Here is a 21015-nt window from a genome sequence, read left to right on the forward strand (position 1 = left end):
AGAAAGAAAGAAAGAAAGAAAGAAAGAAAGAAAGAAAAGAAAGAAAGGAAAAGAAAAGAAAAGAAAACAGTGAAAGTAACCTGAGTCACTAAGCCATAAGAGGGATGCCTGAGACCTGCCCTAAGAAGGCATTAAACCATACAGGGGAAGCCTGGGAAGAGAGATAACTGTGAGGGCCTGAGCAGTGAGTTCTGTACTATGGAGCCTGATTTGGTGTACAAAGAGCAAAAAGAAGCAGCAACAGGATGGTCAAATAATGCTACGTGTAACTGAGAAAGAGAGAGCTAAGGTACAGAGAATGAACACATTCCAGTACTGGAGAGAAAATTTTAGGAAAATTAATTTGTCGTGAAGACACTCAGTAAACAGAAAGGGAGCCTGTAAGCCTAGTTTCTATTAGAAGGGAAGAAGGCACAAAAGAAGAAAACAGAAGGAACAGCAGGGCAGACCCTGACTTGGACATCCCAGTCTAGAAAATAATTAATGATAAATGCTGTAATGCCTTAGTTGCCTTAGTCCACATTTGAAACACTGTCACCTTAGAGATCGGTCATGTTTTCCTTACCAGAAGACTTTCCATCAAATCTGTAAAACAGTAAACATATAATCTGAAGGTAAACTCTGAGAACTCCTGGGTATCCTCAATGTTTAATGCCCATTCTTCTCATTCAAAACTTTGGGACCATACGATGCCTTTCTGAAAAAGGTGTACAACACAGAGCTGTGTAACTGAAGCAAGAAGAGAGGAGGAGAGAATGGAGAATGGAAGAGTGCAAGTTGCAAAACAAAAAAAAACTGCAATCTAAACAGTTTCGCAACGCTTCAAACTCCAGCAAATGCAGAATCATGCTGGGTGTAGCTTTGGCTCCAGTGAGGCGCCTTCCTTCCCCAGGCTAACCCCTACACATAGGGTGAATCTTGGAGGCAGAAAGAAATTAGAGGCAAAACTAAGAACACAAGGACAGCTTTTTCTCCTCAAGTGCATATCTAGGATCACCAGCTGTGACTTCTTGCCTTCCGGTGCCTGGCGTTCGTTGTTGCCTGCCAACCTCCACCTCCACTGGAATGCTCATTCGTTTCAACCAATGTGAAGGAACCTATACTATTTCCTTCTTCTGCTTCTTCTAAAATTTCCCTTTTCTCTTTTCTAGCTGTTTTTAAAAGTAGTATAAAGCATCTTTTTCAGCCTCCTCTTCAAGGCTCCTTTGAGATGCCACCCACGTTGCACAGCTGTGGGTCAGCAGTTTACTATTTACTGTAACCTCACAGACATAACACAGATCCAACTGAGATTACAAAAACACAGGGATAACTGAGAGATGGTGGTCTTGACAGTTTCCTTCATTATGTCTGTAAGAATAAGACAGAACTTGAAAATAAGATAGAACTTGAAATGAAAAGACAAAGAGAATGTAGCTTGCTTTTTTTTTTTTTTTTTGGACACAATTTGATGTGATTCCCTATTTTGGAGCCAATGAAAATCACTCCTGACTGTGTCCCTCTTTAATCTCTTCTCTTCCCTTCTGCTTTCCTATTCCTTAGATTCTTCCCCTGTCCCTGTCCTCTCTTTCTCAGACACTCATGTAGCGCTTAACAGGAGGAAGAAGTTATTTTTTTTCTATCTCCAAGCCCTGATTGCTTTTGCTGGTGTTAAGCTGACTATATGAGGTTCCTTATTGCCCTCTGAGTCTTACCACAGTGTCAACAGTAGTTAAAGGATGTCGTAATGAAGAAAAAAGAGAATTGACAATCCACAATTATGAAATAACAAGCGGAGGACAAGGAAAGACCTTGTTCTTTTGAAAAATGTTAATATAATAGCAAGTCTCTGTCCCCTGATGCCAAAACAACAAGTTAATTCAGCAATTCAGCCTTAAAATAGTAAGTCCATACAGAGGCAATATAGCAGAAAGGAAAGAGCACTGGGGCAATTACAACAACAATATCAGTACCTAAGCATCATGCGGTCAACCAGACACTTTCATAGATGCCAGAGACTCTGAATCTGAGTTTGAGGCTTTTCCAGCCACCACACAAAGCCTCCTGAATCTCAAGTCTCTATTTCCCACCCCCTCCACCCCATTCATGATCAGCTGACACTAATGAAGTTCCACTTGATGAACTTCATTTTCCTTGTCTGCAAATGAGTACTGACACCTTCCATCTTTTTGTGCTACTGTAAGAATCCAGAGTGACTCTGTTTAGACAAAAGCATTCAAAAATATGTAGTCCCACACAAACGTAAGATATTATTAGAGAAATAGATCTTAAAGAATTGTCAGACGAAATAATATGTTGAAAAATTAACATAGTTTAAGTAAAAGCCTTTAAGTTTTTTTTTAATGGTAAATAACAGCTTTTCTGTTTGTTTCTAAATTTTTTTAATTATACTTTAAGATCTGGGATACATGTGCGGAACGTGCAGGTTTGTTACATAGGTATACACGTGCCATCGTAGTTTGCTGCACCCATCAGCTGGTCATCTACATTAGGTATTTCTCCTAATGCTATCCCTCCCCAGCCCCCAACCTGCCGACAGGCCCCAGTGTGTGATGTTCCCAGAAATACCATTTGACCCAACAATCCCGTTACTGGGTATATACCCAAAGGATTATAAATCATTCTACTAAAAAGACACATGCACACATGTGTTTATTGCAGCACTGCTCACAATAGCAAAGAATTAGAATCAACCCAAACGCCCATCAATGACAGACTGGATAAAGAAAATGTGGCACATATAGTCCATGGAATACTATGCAGCCATAAAAAAGGATGAGTTCATATCCTTTGCAGGGACATGGATGAAGCTGGAAACCATCATTCTCAGCAAACTAACACAGGAACAGAAAACCAAACACCGCATGTTCTCACTCATAAGTGGGAGTTGAACAATGAGAACACAAGCCTTTAAAGTTTTAATCATATTGTTTCATAAGGGTTCTGTCAAATTACATGTAGGATATGAAAAGGTAGTGTTTATATATGAGACATTAAATAATTTTAAAATACTAAATGAGCCTCCATCTCTATGATTATTCTCTGATAAAAACTCAGTGTTAGAGCAAACATATCATTATAAAAATGCATAGGGGCATGATGCCATACATACAATGAACATACTTCTTAGATTTGGGGACTGGATCAGAAAAAAGGCCATTTGTTAATTGTACAACTAAATATGACTTAATTTTTACTTTGTTATAATGTTCTATAAATAAATTCACACATTAGGATATTAGTCCTTTATGAAACATTACATTCTCTATTTATGGCTCAGAAAATATAGTCACCAGTGTCTAGTCTTACGGTCTCCCAAGTGTTCCCCTACAAATTCCTGAATTCCTTGCTTTCATTCTCCATTCAATTTTCATTCTTCTGTATCTACTTTCCCAACGACAAAGTGTTCCTCATCCTCCCACCTCCATCCTGTCCAGCTTGTGACCTCAGTTGTCCTCCTAGCTCTGCTGTCCCCTTTGCATTTCACTTCTGCACATGCACACAGCCCAGAGTTCTGCAGTGGGTCATCATGAACGAACTTGTGGCAGCCGGCCTAGAATCTCTTTCTGGCACGGAGCAAACATGTCCTCCTCTGGGCAGAGTCCAGCCTAATGGAACACCTGCCGGATGTAAGGGTAGAATTCAGGCACTGATTTGGGGATTAAGAGATTCTCCATCCACTGCCTGTCCAGTCACCACATTTATACCCCCTGGAGGAGGAGGATAGGTTCTAAGCCCATTTGAAATGTTTAACATTGTCAACCCCATGCACAGCATCTCTGGCTCCTGCCTTCTCCCCTCGGCATTCAGGTGCATGTAGCAACCAGTTCATCTGGATTTTCCCCAGAAATCCAGGGCTCCCTTGAGCTGAACAGATGGCTAAGGATGGATAGGCAATATCCTTCATGCAGGTGGCTCTACATCTCCAGGACAGTAAAGATCTGTTCCACTTCTTGTTGAATGAAGGGCTGCAAGATAGAGGCACGCACTTGGCAAACCCAGAGAAATGTTGCCTTATCGTATTCATGGAGTGACCACGGTGTTAAGAAGAATGTGGGGAAGAGGCACCACACTCCACATAAAAGAAGTAGACCAAGTTTCCTTCAGCACACATTTATAGCTGGGCATTCATTCTTTTTCTTGCTTACTCTTATTACCCTCATGCCTATTCACTCTCCGTGGCCTTCTTATCTGGTCCTTTCAGTTTACTGGCCATTACTGACATGCAACCTTGGCTCTCCTTTGAGACAACCCTGGGTAACCCTTTCTCCAAACTGACTGAGCTCCAAGAACCCTCCCACCTATGCTTTCCCTTGGGAGGTCCCCCAACTCTACCCTGGAGATCTCCAAATTACATATTCATTCTAGAGTGTTTAAACATCAGATGGCCAACTTCTTGCTCCCACAATCAAAAATTGTCAGGAAATGTCAATATCTAAAATTCCCAAATATAAGCACTGTTTCCTAAAGGAAGGAATAATACATCATCTAATACTGATATCAAGTTTTCAAGTCCCTAAACTCTCTAATCCTTTCTTTATGGGACCAATTGTGTTGCAGAATAGCTTTTAGCTTTCTTCTGTGTCTGGCTGGAAAAGGAATTTCCTTTCCTAGAGTTCCAGTTTATTCTTAAAGGGTCTAGCAGTAGGTATCAGTCAGGTCTAAAGTGGGAACCATGTCTTAGATGGTCAAACAAATTGCTTTGGTCTTCTCAGGAAAGCAGGAGGTGAAGACATCTTTTGAATGAAGGAAGACCTGGGTGGGGACGTTGTTTGGGAATAATCAGAGTTTAAGAGCTGAAAGGAAAGTACAAAAGAAGAATTCAAGGACTGCTGACCACCACAGAGAGTTTTATACTGAATACACAACATGAACTTACACTAGATCTCATTCATGCATTCATTCAACATATTATGTGCCAGGAATTGTGTAAACTTGGTCTCTGCCCTGATCCAGCTGACAGTAATTTATTGGAAAGTTTTGTTTAATGCTAGATTTCACAGGGTATGGTTACATTACTATAAATGTTTGGTTACTTTGGAAATGTGCTTAGGATTACGTACATATTATTGGATAACGAGACATACTCCTATTTATATCCCAGAAAAGGGGCTTCCTTTTAAGATATTATTTTACAAGAAAAATAGGAGACAATTCTAGCTTTTGAAGTTTATATGTCTGACAGAATATGTTTCCACAACATATGCTGAAGAGTTTATCTGCTCTCCAGCAAAATAAGTTTGTTAAAAGCAAACATGGTCATGCTTTAATCAGTGTTTTTTTTTTAAGAAACATAGTACACTCACCTCCTTTCTTCCCTATCCTCATATACTCCCCCACAAGAAAACTAACTCTGCCTCAAACCTATCTGCTTTTAAAATAGCTTATATAGTTCTAAAATACTTAGATAAGTAGGTTTAGCTTGTACAATTGGGAGTTTCAGGTATGTTATTAATGTTTTCACTGTTTATTCAGAAAAAAGGATAGTTCTTAAAGATAATAACAGAGAGGGGAGTAAAGGGAAACATTCAAAATCACTTCTGCCCTCTGGGTGTGTCCAGTAGGGAAGATTTACTGCTCAGTATGAAAGTCAACTTTCTGACTGATGCTTTGCTAGGGTCGGGTAGTTCCTTCACTGCTATAGAAAAGTTAATATCCTGTTCCATTTTTCCTGAAGCATTTGTGCACTTTGGCTAAATTAATACTAGATTTTCCACCAGGGAAGAAGTAGGCTTTGGGCCGTAGCTATTGGAATGCTATTATACTTCCTATTGCTTGTTAAAGAAATAGTGAAACACCAAGAGGAAACTCAATTGTAGCAGCACTATTTTGGACTCCTAGTGGCATTTTGAAACATAACTTTATAACTTGGCATTTGTATAGCACACTATACTATAAATTTTTAATGAAGAGTGTTTCCAGTAATCACATTTGTGAGAGATATACATATAATCTCTCTTCTTTTCCCAAGAGGCACCAAATGCAATGAGAATAGTTTAATGATATCATTCTTTTGGATATGAAAATATGTATTCCTCAGTCTTTTATAATCTCAATGCTTTTCAAAGTACTCTCAGCTAAAGTGTCTAATTAGGTCCCATAGCACCTCTGTGACAGGCATTTTGATCCTGGACCACAGACTAGGAAAACAAAACCCAAGGAAGTCACTTGTCCACGGTCATTCAACTCTTCATAATGGAAACTGGGATTCCCCATTTCAGTCCCGGGTAATTTCCCTTTCTCTTGGAAAGGGTGAATGGGTCACAGCAGGATCTGTTTCAGACACATGAACTTTTAACAGGTTGTTCTGGTGGTTTCTAGAAGTCTGCACCACCACCCTAACACCACCTTCTTTGTCCTATGCCAAAAGAAATAAGAAATATCATGACCCTGGAGTAATATTATTTTTTAAGCAAATTCCATTTTCTTCCCATTGTCATACATTACTATCAGGCTTCTTCCTCCACCTGACTCTCTCTTCCTAGATTGGATACCTGAAATCCCTCTCTCAAGCATACTCAAAATATGCTTAGGTCAGCAATTACCAGCTTGAATTTGTCAAGATCAGCTGTGACGTATGTTACAAGAAATTGGCTATGAAAAGAACTAAAATATCAACATTTGTGAATAATTTATGTTTCATAAACGAGGGAAGATATGTTGCATTCTGACTCCTGGCAGTCAAAGTGACTTTCTTGAGCAGATAAAGAAGCATTATGCATATCCCTGGAAAGCCCGTGGAATATGCTTGCATTTGACTGTATCTATAGGTGTCAAAGGGGAAAATGGACAGGCAGCTTTAAACATTTACCTGAGCAAAATAAATGTACTGAAGAAAACACAGGGTGATAATAAAAAATGCCTACTATATATGCATTATTGAAGCAAATATAATGTAACCTATACCAAGTGCTTGTTTTTGAGATCAGAGCTTAAATCCAGCTTCTCAGGGGAAGAAAGGACACACATAATACTTACTGAACATTAACTCTGGCCAACCACCATGCTCGATGCTTTCAAACATATGATTTTATTCAGTTTCCAAAAATAGGGGTTAGCTCCATTTTCCAATAAGAGAACTGAGGATTTTAAAATGTGGATAAAATTTGCCAATTGTCCCATAGCTAAGATAAAGCTGGAATTTGGACCAATGTATTCCACAACATATCCAAGATCTGTGAGGCTTCTTATTCAAGGTACTTAACAGGCTTGAGATTGAAAGCTGTGCTGGAGATTGTAAGATCTATTCTCAACAGTAATATGCAGAGTTGCAGAGCTTCCCTTTTACCAAGTTACTCTGATAGGGCTGCACCATAAATGAACTGGTAGGGGTTCCTATTGAGAACCCCCAGATAAAGATTAGGGACACTAAAGGTAGTTATATGTCAAGGAACATGATAAGGCCCATTCTGCGCTGCCAAATCCATGTGCTCTTTTTAATAATTATTTTGATCCATCTATTATTTTGGATCATAAATATGCCTAGCCTCTATTAGTGAATTTAATTGAAAGCTGAATAAACTCTTTTAAGATCATTATACATAGCCGACTCAGTCTTTTATTGTCATATTTCTTTCCGAACTCTATACATGATAAGTCAAAATGCTTAATTTTACATTTTGAGCAAGTCTCCAAAAAGTGCAAAAGTTGACAAAGTTCTGTTTACCTTGCAAATTTCCAAATTTGGTGTAGTTTCTGCCACAGAACATAAATCCTATGTTAGAACATGAGTTCATTCTTTTAGTGAGAACAGATCCCTTGGAAAAAATATCTAAAGGAAGCCAAGGGGAAAAACGAAACCAAAACATTCCTTTCACCCCAAAAGGCCACAGACTCAGAGTTGATAACAGGAAGCACTTTTTATAATGTCAGTGTATCTAGTGGTTTCCATTTCAGAGAGTTTATCTTATATGAATTTTAATTCCATTAAAACAAGAAACATAACTGCATAGAGGGAAAAGAAGCAGAAGCTCCTGCCACTATCTGAAAAACAAGAGAGAATGACACTTACAAAATGATTAATTCTTTGATACATATGACATTAAAAATAACTTCTTGTTTAAATTTGAGCTTCATCAAGACTTCATTAAAATGTATCTAATGTAAACAAATTTGAATTTGTTTAAATTCTCTCAGTATGAGCAATTTTTTACCCACATGCATATTTCATTACAAAAATTTAACATTGCTCTAATCAACTGTCTCAGATAAGCTCACAAGCATTAAATGCTCATCAGGCAGCCTAACTAATTCTCTGAAAGTTGCATACCTGTTAGTACGTTGACAACATCTCTTGAAAGCCTCCTATACATAAATTCCTGTGCTTAAATTCCATCAGCAAGATTTTAAAATCTACATTTTCCAATCCAGTTACAATATAAAAATGTAGAAAAGGAATGGTTCAATTTTAGGTAGGATCAATCTGTTAAAAATGGAAATTCCTTAACAGAAATAGAGGTTAGATGATGGTGACAATGAGGGTAAGAAAGAAGAGATGTAATTAGAAAGGCACAATGATTAGGAAAGGATGTTATTTTTATTATTATTATGGTAGATACCTGAGAATGTCTATAGGCTAAGGATTTCAATGAGACAAAGGAGCTGATGATAACAAGAGAAATCAATGATAGTTAATCAAAGATAATTAATCAACTTTAATGTAGAAATGGCATGATGATTACCATTAGCCAGAAGTCTAAGAGAGAGTACAGTAAAGAGATCAAGGGATATTTGTGTAGGAAGAAGGAGAAGTGGAGGACTTTTGAGTCCAGCAAGAGACAGAAAAGAAGGAGAAGGAGTTCCTCTCATATGTTGCCCTGCTCTAGAGTTGGCAAGTTGAAATTCATCATTCATTTATTTATTCATTTATCGACTGAATATTTATTCAATCCTCACTATGTATCAGAGACTATTCTGACACTGGGGATGTAGCAGTAAACCAATAAATAAAGTATTTGATCTGAAGGAGCTTATATTCCATCCAGAAAGACACGATAAACAAATGAATAGATATGTTACTCAGGGTCCAAAATCTTAATCTCTTCCCTCCTATCTGCACTCAGCTCACTCCTCCCCATCCCCAGCTATAACATGCTGTTCATCTCAGCAGCTCAGATTTAAAAAAAAAAAAAAAAAAAATCCGCAAAACTAAGGACTTGCCTATAGATAAGCAAGTCTGACGTTGACTGATACATCAGCCTCCCTAAGTTTGGTCTTGAATCAAAAGATTCATTTTACTTTGAAAAGGCAACAGCTTAGAGGCTGGGGGATAGAGAGAGAAACTCAACAAAGCTTTCATCTCAGATTATTTCTTATCTAAAGACTTATGTTCATTGCAGCAATTACTTGTTGCTCACTGACTTTGTGAAGGCCAAATGTTAGGGTCTATAGGGTCCACAGAGATGAGTGAGTCTTCAAGGAAATTAAATAATAATTATTTTCATAGTTAATATTTATTGAGTGCTTTCTATCTGCCAGACACTTTAAGTGCTTCATGTGATTTATCTCATTTAAGGCTCATGTTAGCCTTGGGGAGTTGGTGATAATACATCCATGTTCAGGTAAGGAAACTAAATCCTAGAGAGGTCAAGAAATGTGCCCAAGGGAACAAGTTAACAAATGGTATTAATTTGAATGCAGTGATCATGTACTTAACTATTTTACCTTCCCAAATTTATTAGTTTTCTAGAGCTGCTGTAACAAAGCTGGATGGTTTAAAACAAGAAAAGCTTACTTACTAAATCTCATAATTCTGGAGGCTAGAAGCCTGAAATAACAGTGTCAGCAGTTCCTCTGAAACTTGTGGTGGAATCCTTCCTTGACTCTCGAGTTTCTGGGGGTTTGCCACAATCTTTGGTGTCCTTCAATGTGCAGCTGCATGACTCCAATCTCTGCCTTCAACATTACATGACATTCTCCCTGTGTGTCTCTGTCTTCCTATGTTGTCCTCTTCTTTTTATTTTTTATTTTATTATTATTATTATTATTTTCGAGATCTAATTTCACTCTTGTTACCCAGGCTGATGTGCAGTGGCATGATCTCAGCTCACTGCAACCTCTGCCTCCTGGGTTCAAGTGATTCTCCTGTCTCAGCCTACTGAGTAGCTGGAATTACAGGTGCCCGCCATCATATCCAGCTAATTTTTTGTATTTTTAGTAGAAACGGGGTTTCGCCATGTTGGCCAGGCTGATCTTGAACTCCTGACCTCAAGTGATCCACCCTTCCAAATCTCAGCTTTCCAAAGCTGGGATTGCAGGTGTGAGCCACCACGCCCTGTCTACCATCTTTTTATATCACCAGTCATATTGGATTAGGGGCCACTTTACTCCAGTGTGGCCTCACCTTAACTAATTGTATCTGCGATAACCCTATTTCCAAGTAAGGTCACATTCCGAGGTACTGGAGTTTAGGGCTTCAACATATCTTTTCAGGGATGGGGTACACAATTCGACCATAATACCAATGAATGGAGGTAGCATATGGGGCTATAATAAAATAGAAAGGACATAGGTCTCAGTCCATTCCTGTCCTCACTATCAACTTATTATGTTACTTTGAGAGAGCCACTTTCTTTCTGTGGCCTTCGTTCTCTTCACTTAAAAAAGATGTTGAACTTAATTATCTCTAACTTATTTGCAGTTCTAACATTCTAATGTTCCTTCATTTATAAATACTTACAATGAAACATAAGTGTTATTAGGGATGTTTAAGCACACATCCATTTATGGAGATAAGGGCTGCTATGATGAAGGAGGTGAAACTTCATAGGTTCTTGAAAGTTTTAAGAATGATCATGAAGATTTCTAGAGGCATTGACTAGGGTAGGCTCCCTGGAGGAGACTCCTGACAGAAGGAGAGATGTGGGAGTTTAGAGAATAGGCTGTTGGCTGGATTATGGATTACACGTAGAGACAGGGTGGAGATAAGGCTAGAAAAGTATGTTGGAACATGCCTGGGTCAGGGTGGTTTCTACTCAATTGAGTGCGCCCAGTGTTACAACTCCTGAAGGCTTTCAGCAGAGGTATTAATGGGACCTGTGCACAGACTGCATAGAATATGCAGGCAGATGGAGGGGTAACTGGTTAAATCACTGAACGAGTCTAGGTTAGTGACAACGAGGGCACAGCATTGAGATTGTGAAGGTAGACGCTAAGATTTTGGAATCTGATGAACTCTTATTTGAACTAATTTGGAGGACCAGAGAAAATTCCACTTTACATAGCCATAAAGGCTGTGCTAATGTGATATTTACTAAAATTATAATAGTATAATAAAGGGCTAAATGCACAGCATGGTCCCAGAGAGAAATTACAAGTTAGAGCTAAAAAAGGAGCACCATGTCTACAGGCAATATATAAACCACGAGGAGGAAATCTAGATCTGGGCCAGATGCCAAGGAGAAGAGGAAGCAACATGCAAGCTGGTTGAGACTAATGTTTCTGAATAAGGGCTGTGAACAAGGCAAGAATGTTTTGGACTTTATACAACAATGTAAATATGATTAATACTACTTAACTATATACTTACAAATGGTTAAGAGGGTAAATTTTATAATATATGGGGTTTTTTACCTCTATTAAAAAATTTTTAGGATAATTTGTTTTTTTGTGTTTTTTTTGACAGGAGCTTGCTCTGTCACCTAGGCTGGAGTGCAATGGCACGATCACAGGTCACTGCAGCCTCGACATCCCAGGCTCAAGCAATCCTCCCACCTCAGCTTCTTGAGTAGCTGGGGCTCCAGGCACATGCCATCAATCTCAGCTAATTTTTTTAAAAAATTTTGTGGAGATAAGCTCTCCCTATTTTGCCTAGGCTGGTCTTGAACTCCTGGACTTACGTGATCCTCACGGCTCAGCCTCCCAAAGTGCTAGGATTACAGATGTGAGCCACCACTCCCAGACTTACTGAAGAAGAAGAAGGAGGAGGAGGAGGAGGAGGAGGAGGAGGAGAAAAACCTGAAGAATGTTGTAGCCTTTCTAATTTGGAGCTGGCCATGTGGCTCAGTGGCAGGTCTCAGATTTGGTAAGGAGCCAGGCCAGATGGATTTGGTGAGGAGCAAGGTATGGGGAAGGAGCAAGAAATACCAAAGGTGTAAAACCTATGCATCTAGGAAAATGGTGGTTGGGTGTCAGGTCCTATTCATGGAAATAGGGAGGTTAACAGGAATCATTGATTTGGGCATGAAGTTTGTGAAATAAATTATTTACATTTGTGTAGTATTTTATAATATTCTAGAAAAAGGTAACAGGAATTTGAAGAGGTAGGTGATACGTCATCTGCCCAAGGGCAAAAATTAACAATAGGCAAAATTGATACATTCATCAAGGAAAAGTATAAAACAAGGCGAAGTTCCAAGAGCCTAAGGTTGGAAATGTCTACCTGTGTCATCGGAGAGAGGAAATGAACTTGAAAGGAGACCACAAGTTTTTCAGAATAACTTTGTTGTGTTGTGGAATTCAAAAAGGAAATTTCAAGAAAGAATCACTTCCAAATAGCAGAAGATGCCTCAGAGAAGAAGGACGTATATTGAAAATAGATCATTAGATTTGGTAGTAAGGGGTTCACCAAGAGAGCTTTCAATAGAAATGACCAAATGCAAAGGATAAGGAATGGGGAGGGGTGACCAGGAAGTACATGCAAAGAGAACCAGTTACAGTTTCTCCGAAGGGAAGTAGAGAGACAGGGAGCATATTGTATTAGGTTGATTGCCAGGTACGAAGAAAGCTTACTGGTTTATTAGTTCTACACATGTTTGCTGGCAGGAGTAAGATTTGGAATTGGCAATATTATAAGTAATAGAGGGTAACTGTGGAGCCAATTTTGGAAAAGGTTGAAAAGGGGGTGTTCAAGAACACACGTGGAAAGTAAGATTTGGCAAAGAAGAGGCATTTTGAAACGCTTACCAACTGGTCTTCCTGCCTTCAATTCTACTCCAGTCCATTCTGCAATGTGTGCTCGTACTGTTCTCTCTAATACACTAATCTATTTATGCCAGTCTTTGCTTAACATTCTTCAGGGATTCTCTGTTGCCTTTGGAATAGAATCCAGACTCCTTATCATGTGCACGTTTCCAACATCCAGACCCTGCTGAATTTTCTACTTTGTGTATTTGCCTTCCTGCTTCCATCAGTAACAACAACAACAACACACACGCACATACACACACACACACACACACACACACACACACACAGCATAACAAATACTTTGAATTCCCCAAATGTATCAGGGTATCCAGCTATTTCATTTCTTATTTGCATATGTGGGCTATTCTGCATGTAATACTTTTTTCTTTCTCTACCCTCTCTAGTTCCTTCCCAACATTCAAAAAGTCATCTTGTAATTATCAGTTTCCTACCACCGTGTTAATTTACTTGTCTGTCTCACAGAAGCTTGTATTCCTGTATCAGTAGCATCTCATAAAGAGGCTAATACACACAAATTGTTCAATAAATATGTACTAAATGAATGAAAAGAATGAATAAATGAAAGGTATCAGGAGGAGAAAGGGTAGAGATGAAGCAAGGTTCTGTGGGGGATATTTTTTAGTTGAAGAGAAGGATTCTCAGTGAGATAACTACAAAATTTTTATATAAAATAAGAAAGGCCTCTTCCCAAGACTGCGAGCAGTTTTGCTGGATTTTTGGTGGATTTCTAGAAAGCAAAATTATCAAACTACTGTCTCAGTAGTGAGTAGATCACATTGCCTCATCTACCCCTCTAGTGGGCATTACTTGCCATTGTTGTGGTCATCAAACCAAGGACAGTGTTTTCACAGACCTGGAAGCTCCTACTCACAGTACTGATTGAAAAGGAGGGTCCACCTCACCTTTGCACCTGCAGGATGACACCCATCCAGGGGCTAGCTTCTCTAGTGGCTGCCCTGAGAAGCCAAATAACTCAACCTGTAAGTACGATGAGAGGGACTCCAATCAATAAAAGGCAGGAGAAGATATCAGGAGATAAACTGCTTGCCCTTTCTGCTCCTTTTGTCCAGCACCTGCACTGTGACGTGGTAGCTGAAGAAAGCCTCTCTGGAAATGATTTGCAATAATGTACTCCCTTGTGTTTGCTCTCCCTTCTCTGTTCTTTCCTCACTCTTGTGTTCCTGAGATTGCATTCTCTAATAAAGTGTTAGCATGCAAGTATTTGCCTCCAGTTCTATTTCTAGAAAACCTGGGCCAAGTAAGGAATTTTTAAGAAATTTTCAAATGTTAAATATATTATTTACTATTAGAATTGCAAACAAGATTAATTAGATCATTTTCAATGAGAACATCCACCTATTTGCATTGAGCTGTGTTTGGATCCTTGAGAAAGCAAATGTCATATAGAACAGTCACAGAAAGAGAAGGGAGAGTCAAGAAGATATGGAAATTGAATAGTCAAGCAACAGTCAACAAAATAGTAGTTCTCATTTTGGAGCCATCAACAGGAGGTAATCAGAAACACATGGCTATGGTGAGTATAAATGTATTCCCCAAATAGCAAAGTTTCCATTAAAGGAGCATATACTAAGGAGATTTTCTTTCATTGTTTCTGTTTATAATTTAATATGCTTCCTGTGTTATGAAATGTTAAAGTGTTAGATGCTATAAAAATAGATAAATCTATTGAGTGACCTACTTTGATGAAGACAACACATCTATGTTTCTATATTAAATTGAAATAATTTTAAGACTTGGCAGATTGTCAGGCAATATTCAGACTACTGATGTTGGGAGAAAACTCTGAAGAAGTGACAAAAATGCATCTGCTTAGCCAAGCCCTTTGGATTATTCAAATGGAAAAATGAATTAAAGTTTGGCAAGAAAGAGGGAGAGTACTTCCTCACTATGGAAAGTTGGCATATACTATACCATGATTTCAATCCATACTGAAAACAGCTTTACACATTGAATCAGATCCCATGTGTAAAAGTGTGCAGGGTAAAGTCACCCATGATCAAATATTTGGTAGTACAGAACCTTTCATTAGGAGGCTGATAAAGTACCAAAGGTCTTCTCATAGACATAACTGCAACAAAAAAGACTGGGCAATATGTATTACTTAGTCAATGAATAAAAACTCTGATCCAAGAAGTTTTTATTTCTGTATATTTACTTTGGTTTCTGAATGTTTATCCCTGCAAACACTAAAACATTCACTGAAACACTTGTTCTAATATGCTCAGTCGAAGTCTTTAATTATGATTTTTTCCATTTTAGGTTTTTAAATCTAGATCCAATTTACACATCTTGGAGGGGCAGTTAGTTTAACATGTAAACATACTGGTTGTTAAGCATTTGTGGTGGTTCTTAGGATGTTTTTAGTTCTGAGTACCTGACAGAAATCTATAATTTCCCCCGCAAAGATCTGCACATACACCTACATATATAGTATTTTGCATAAAATGCCTGGATGTATACATTTTATACATCTAAATACATTCTGGAATCCATGAACCCTAGGTCAAAATCAGCTGCTTTAAGTAACTTTTAAAAACACTTAAAGCAAAGATTTGACTAAATAAAAGTAATAACAAAATCCAAAATTTACAGATAGAAATAATGCTACTTCTATAAAATGCCTCAAAGCTAATTCTAGGTTTTCAGGAAACCTATATAGCATCTAATCAGCTTTTTAAAATGAACTTCACAAATAGTTACTTTAGAAAATGATCAATATATTGATCCCAAAGGTTTTCTCTCTTCATTTTAGCCATCTGAAAGAATATCTAATAATTTAAATTGGAGTATGATTTGACTCTTTTTTCAAAACATATACTATAAGTAGAATTAATTTGTGTCTGGTTTTAATTAACATGTGTATGATACTTTCTTTCTCGCTTCCTTTCTGCCTCAAATAAAAAGTGGCTTTAAACCAGGGGCTGGCATAGGTTAAACATGGAGTGACATGGCTAATGTTTGGAAATCTACTTTTCATATCCACTGGGCTCCTGAACTTAATTGTAAATTTAGAATCTTGCTTATAGTTAAAATACTTAAGACTGTGAATCATTTGTAAACCAAATTCAACATGTGTTTGGCATTTTTGGTGAAGAAAATTCTCAAGTGAATGTTTTACACCAGCAGCCAGTAAGTTTCAGATGGTTTATAAGTAGTAGGAGATTCAAAGTTGAAATAGAATTTTCTATGACAGCCCACAAATAACAGCTAACATATGCCTAAATTACAAACAAAGCAGGAATCACACAGAGCGAAGGAGGGGAATAAGAAAGCTGTAAGTTCATGAATAAAATCTTTTCATCCAAAATTCTCAGCAAAAATTTTAGGCATTTAATAAGAGCAAGACTATCTCAAATATTTTTGAAGAAATTGCATTTCTCAATATTAGAAACTAACAAGAAATGACTTTAACAGTCACAATTTACATCCATTTTGACTGTGATGTATTCAGGAAACAAAAAAAAAAAGTTAATGCTAGTGTAAAGGAACAACAACAACAAAAATACACATTCTTCAATCACTTTACTGTGCCTAAAAGTAGCTGTAGAATTTCAGTTGCAGTTTTCATTTTAAAGTGTTCCAACTTATATTATCCACTATTCTTTGTCATAAGATAGTTCTTGGTCAAGATGTTTCTTGGCATTACGGATAACAAATGAAGTCACTTAAAAGTTTCAAATTTTCTTTGTTTTAACTTAACGTTATTTTGTATTTCAATAAGTTTTTGTAGTTGTGGTTTCAAAAATTATTACAAGGGCTTTGATTTTACTTTTCTTTAGAGCATCAGCCCTGCAGTAGGAACTAAGCAGCTTGATAGCTATTGCTCTGGGGATGCATCCTGTCATAATGCTAACCATGTGGCCTACCTAAATGGCACTGAGTGTCAGGCTCCTTGTTCATAAAATGATAACAATCATATCTACTGTACCTGTCTCACAGGACAGTAGTCTGAAACAAAATAAATAAAAGGGTTTTTAAAACAAGTGGTGCTGGTCAATTGTGGAGGTTTTGGCAATAACGGTAGCAACAGAGCTGGTGTTCAAGTGGAAATTCTACTTCAAATGGTAACCGGCATCATAAGATCGACCAGAATCTACTGTAGGTATAAGATGCTACTTACAGAGCCCTCAATTATGTTGCTACAATACTACTTGTTGTAACATAAAATTTAGTAGCTTTGCCACCATGATTTTTTTTGCGTGCATTTTTTTTTCTTTGTTCATGTTCTGTTTTACACTTGACTATTTTATAGGTCATTATTTCACTGATAGGCATGAGGAGAGTGGTATATTAAAATAGAAATCCTGTGTTACTTTGTGGGCTGTTTGTGTTTTTTTTTCAACATTTGACGAGTAAGATTAGTAAGTTTATCTGAATAGAATAAATATAGAATAATCTGTATTTCCCTGATCCTATAAACAATAAAACACAGTGTATCAATTCTTTTGAAGAAACATATTATACTATTATTTTAAATACTTTTGAAGTAAATATATTGCTTTAGAAATGTGGTCACCAATTAAGAATCGATCTAGCTAGTTACAAAATGAAACTTTGGAGAATCTTTGAGTCTGGAATGGTCTGGGCACTCATACTGACCGCCTTGAGAAAAGAGACACTCAAAGTTTATAAAAGTTTTTGAATCTTTGATTTATGTTTTCGAATTGTAAATCCTCAGATCTCTTAGAATCCTGACATTGTAGAAAGAATCCACATCATTTTACGCCTCCTCCAAACTGTCTACTTCATTCTACTGAAATGAAGTGAAATCCTAAGAGACAAAGTAAGGCCAGAACTTTCTGGAAGTAACTATAAGAAGTTGAAGCTTACGTAACGTGTTTCCCTGTCATCAGGTCACTCTCTAGGCTGTTTACACTCTGGATCCCTTTCAGAGCTCATGGAAGTTAATTTTAGTTTTATAGAAAGGACAGAGGCAGATTGCTGTCTTTGCAGAAACTGTCTCCATTAGGCTTATGAGAGTCTTACCTTTCTGGTTTCCTGGGCATTACCAGAGAGAAGGAAGCACTGTGTGTCCTGAGAGAATCCTTTCTTGCATCTGCTTGCCTGAGTTTCAGTGGATGTGTGTGGGACAGCCCCAGGGGCAGCGGCTGTGAGCTTCCGAGTCCCTCGGAGGGTCAGAGTCTGGTAGAACAGACAGATTGCCACCACCAAGCCCACCAAGAAGGGTCGGGGGCAAAATCGCCGACGACAAGGGAACACTGGGCGACAGACCATGACCAGTTCAGCTTCACTTGGCCCCTGTCCACGTTGCGGGAAAAGTCATAGCAGCTATTTTTTTGTCAGCATAAAAAATATTAATCTGTCTTCTTTTTCCACAATTCCAATCAAGTTTGCTTCATCCCTGCTCAAGAATTTTCCAAAGGGTTGTGCCAAAGAATCATAGGTCCCGAAAGTCTGAGGCATTTAATAAGAGCTCTTCCATGGATGACAGTCAAAAGTGGATGACCTGAGTTTAAAAAAAGACATCAAATAATAATAGTTGTAACGAATAACCTGAGTGTATCCCAGGCTGCCAAACTGTTGCTTCCAGTAATGCCTTATTTTCACATCTTTAAACTCACAGTAAAGGAGTCCGACTCTGCCTCAGCTTTGCAGGAAGAGAGAAAACAACACCAAAGTAAATCTGGAGTCTGAAAACAGCATTGAAGAACGCAAAAGATTAAAACCCAAAGTGTCTGTCGAACAGCTGAACTCAGGCCAGGTTGCCTTAGCAGTTCCTCAATTTTCCTCCGGTTTTAAAGCAGTCTTGCTTTCAGCCTTTTGTATGCTTCCCTTCATTTAGTTTTAAATTCCCACTGTCTTGTAAGTATTCACGGCTTTTAACATAAAAAGGGCATACGCAGTTTGAATGGACATGGTTACTGTCAGGGTTTTTGCTTGAATTTGTTTCATTCCGTCTCAAGTTCAAAGTTCTATGTACTTACTCAGTTTTCATCCTTTTAGCCAGAAAAAAAAGTTTCCATGATTTCCTAATGGATTGCTGATCAAAACCACTCGGAAGGAAACACCCAGTCGTATGACTCCAATTCATCTCACACACACACAGACACACACACACACACACACACACACACAGACACACACACACACACGCGCGCGCGCCCGCTGCACGCCCGGCGGGAGCAGAGGACCGCGGCATCGCAGCCACCCGGGCCGGGCTGGCGGGGCGGAGCTAAGGCCGGGTTCCTCTGGCCGTGGGGGCTGCTGGAACAGCGCTGTCAGCTCTGGGTCCGAAACTGTGGGCTTCCCCACGTTGGAAACAGCAGCTAGCATTTCCCCAAATGAGGCTGCCCACCCAGAGCTGCAGAATTTAGAAACATATCTGATGTCTGATCCTCTATGCAACTTCTTTTTCCTAACACAGAATTGGAAAAACAAATACCCTAGCCAACTGGTGACAAAGGTCGAGAATGAGACTAAAGTGAACTCCATGAGTGAATTGGGATATTCTTCACTCCAGGGAATTGTGGTTACTCTTCTGAGGATAAGAGGGTCACAAGTACTGTCTGGACCTCAGACGGCAAGCACCAGAATAGCTCAGTCGTCTCTCTGTGCCTTAGTATCGAACTCAGATCACGGATGTTCTTATTACTCCTTTCCTGGACTAATTAGTTGGGTCTTTCAATGATCTGATGCTTTATGGCCTGACATTTTGCTCCTAAAATGAGTTGATTATAGCAAGTGTTGGGGGTAACTTTTGCCCAATAGAAAAAGGTCCACAGTGGGCTTTGTCCAGAATCAGCTCAATCTAATTCTGTGCAGACCTTCGGGTGGACGCTGCTAATAGTGTAATTCTGCAAATCCCCTTCCACTTTTGCTGAGGCTGTCAAGGGGAAAGGAGATCAGTCTGGTGCATGTAGCTCTCTTCCCCAGTCCTTGCTTTGCGAACTCTGGATACCCAGGGCTGTCTTAGCGCATAGCAGGCATTATTTAAAGGCTCTGGAACTGAAGAGGTTTTCAAACTTGTTTCTAAGCCAAACTCTAGTGGGCTGAGGTTCTCCGTGAGGCCACACCCCTAGAGTGAGCCCCACCCCAGAGGCACGCTGCTGTCAGCCCCTTGTATTTTGAGAGACGGAGCGCCCCCTAGGGGTGTCCGGCTATCACAGATTCAGAGAAATGGGTATCTAGAGATCCTTGCTTGTGAGAAAACCTTTTAACATCTTATAGAACAAATTAATTAACACATTACAGAAGAAATATTTACATGGAAGCTGGGTTTATCCAAAGCCCTTGCATGTATCGCCTCCAGTGGCTTTAATATTATTTTACGTATAGGTTCAGAGTCCTTAATCTCATGACAAATGGGATAGAGAAAAATAAAGTGATCCTTCACTTTTAGAAGCCAAAAGAGTTTTAAGAGAAAATGGCTGAACAATGGTGTTGTAGGACATATCGTTTTGGTGGATGCAATGTGATTTGAGAGATAATAAGAATTATGAGATTTCTAAATTGGAATCCAGGGTGTAACAGTGCTGTCACTGAGTGATAAGGAATAGGCAGACAGTTCTATTAAGTTTTGTTAAGGCAAGAAGTCTGAGTTTGGGGAATCTAAAGAGTCATTCTTATGCTTTATTAAATTGTTGAGAACAAGGTACAGAAAAAAGAGTGAATAAGATGCTAATATAAAATTGCCTTTGGGTTGGGAGAAATGAATACAACAGTATTAAAAATTTTAAGAAGATGATATAGCTAGATTTCAACTAATGGGAATAGGGAAGAAGGTGGAAAATTAGTATCCCAGAAATGATTCTAGTAGATTGAAGAACCCAATTCCCCATTTTAACTAGTGAGTCCAAGGAAGTGGAAGAAGGCAGTAAGGAAATATTTGCAAGAGAAAGCAAAGATGTAGCATGAGAAGGTGTAAACAAGAGGTGGAAAGGAGATATAGCAGGAATTATCACCAAATAGACTAAGGCGATCCACAAGCATCTGATTTTAGAGTAAACCCAATCTGGATACGATTCATGGCACTGCCTTTTATCAGCTGTTCTTAAACAAGTGGTTTGACCGAAGTCTCAGCTTTCCTCATTCGTGAAATAAGGATAT

The 21015-nt window shown here is 38.6% G+C and overlaps 1 protein-coding gene across 2 annotated transcripts in view; it reads right to left on the reverse strand.

The window, feature by feature from the left end:
• CPED1 (cadherin-like and PC-esterase domain containing 1) overlaps positions 1 to 19128 on the reverse strand; it is a 327742-nt gene extending 308614 nt beyond the window's left edge. The window contains exons 1-2 of one of the 2 annotated variants that reach the window (XM_011995975.1): positions 18894 to 19128; positions 17935 to 18415 (exon numbers count right to left, since the gene is read on the reverse strand). In XM_011995975.1, coding sequence (XP_011851365.1) covers positions 17935 to 18183 — 249 coding nt within the window. In that variant the 5' untranslated portion in view covers positions 18184 to 18415; positions 18894 to 19128. Of the gene's footprint in view, positions 1 to 17934; positions 18416 to 18530 lie in introns of both variants that reach the window. The other variant, XM_011995976.1, reaches the window with a different exon arrangement.
• Between the last annotated feature and the right edge of the window lie 1887 nt (positions 19129 to 21015).

This window comes from Mandrillus leucophaeus, unplaced genomic scaffold (genome assembly GCF_000951045.1).
Source record: "Mandrillus leucophaeus isolate KB7577 unplaced genomic scaffold, Mleu.le_1.0 Scaffold5, whole genome shotgun sequence".
Lineage (NCBI taxonomy): Eukaryota > Metazoa > Chordata > Mammalia > Primates > Cercopithecidae > Mandrillus > Mandrillus leucophaeus.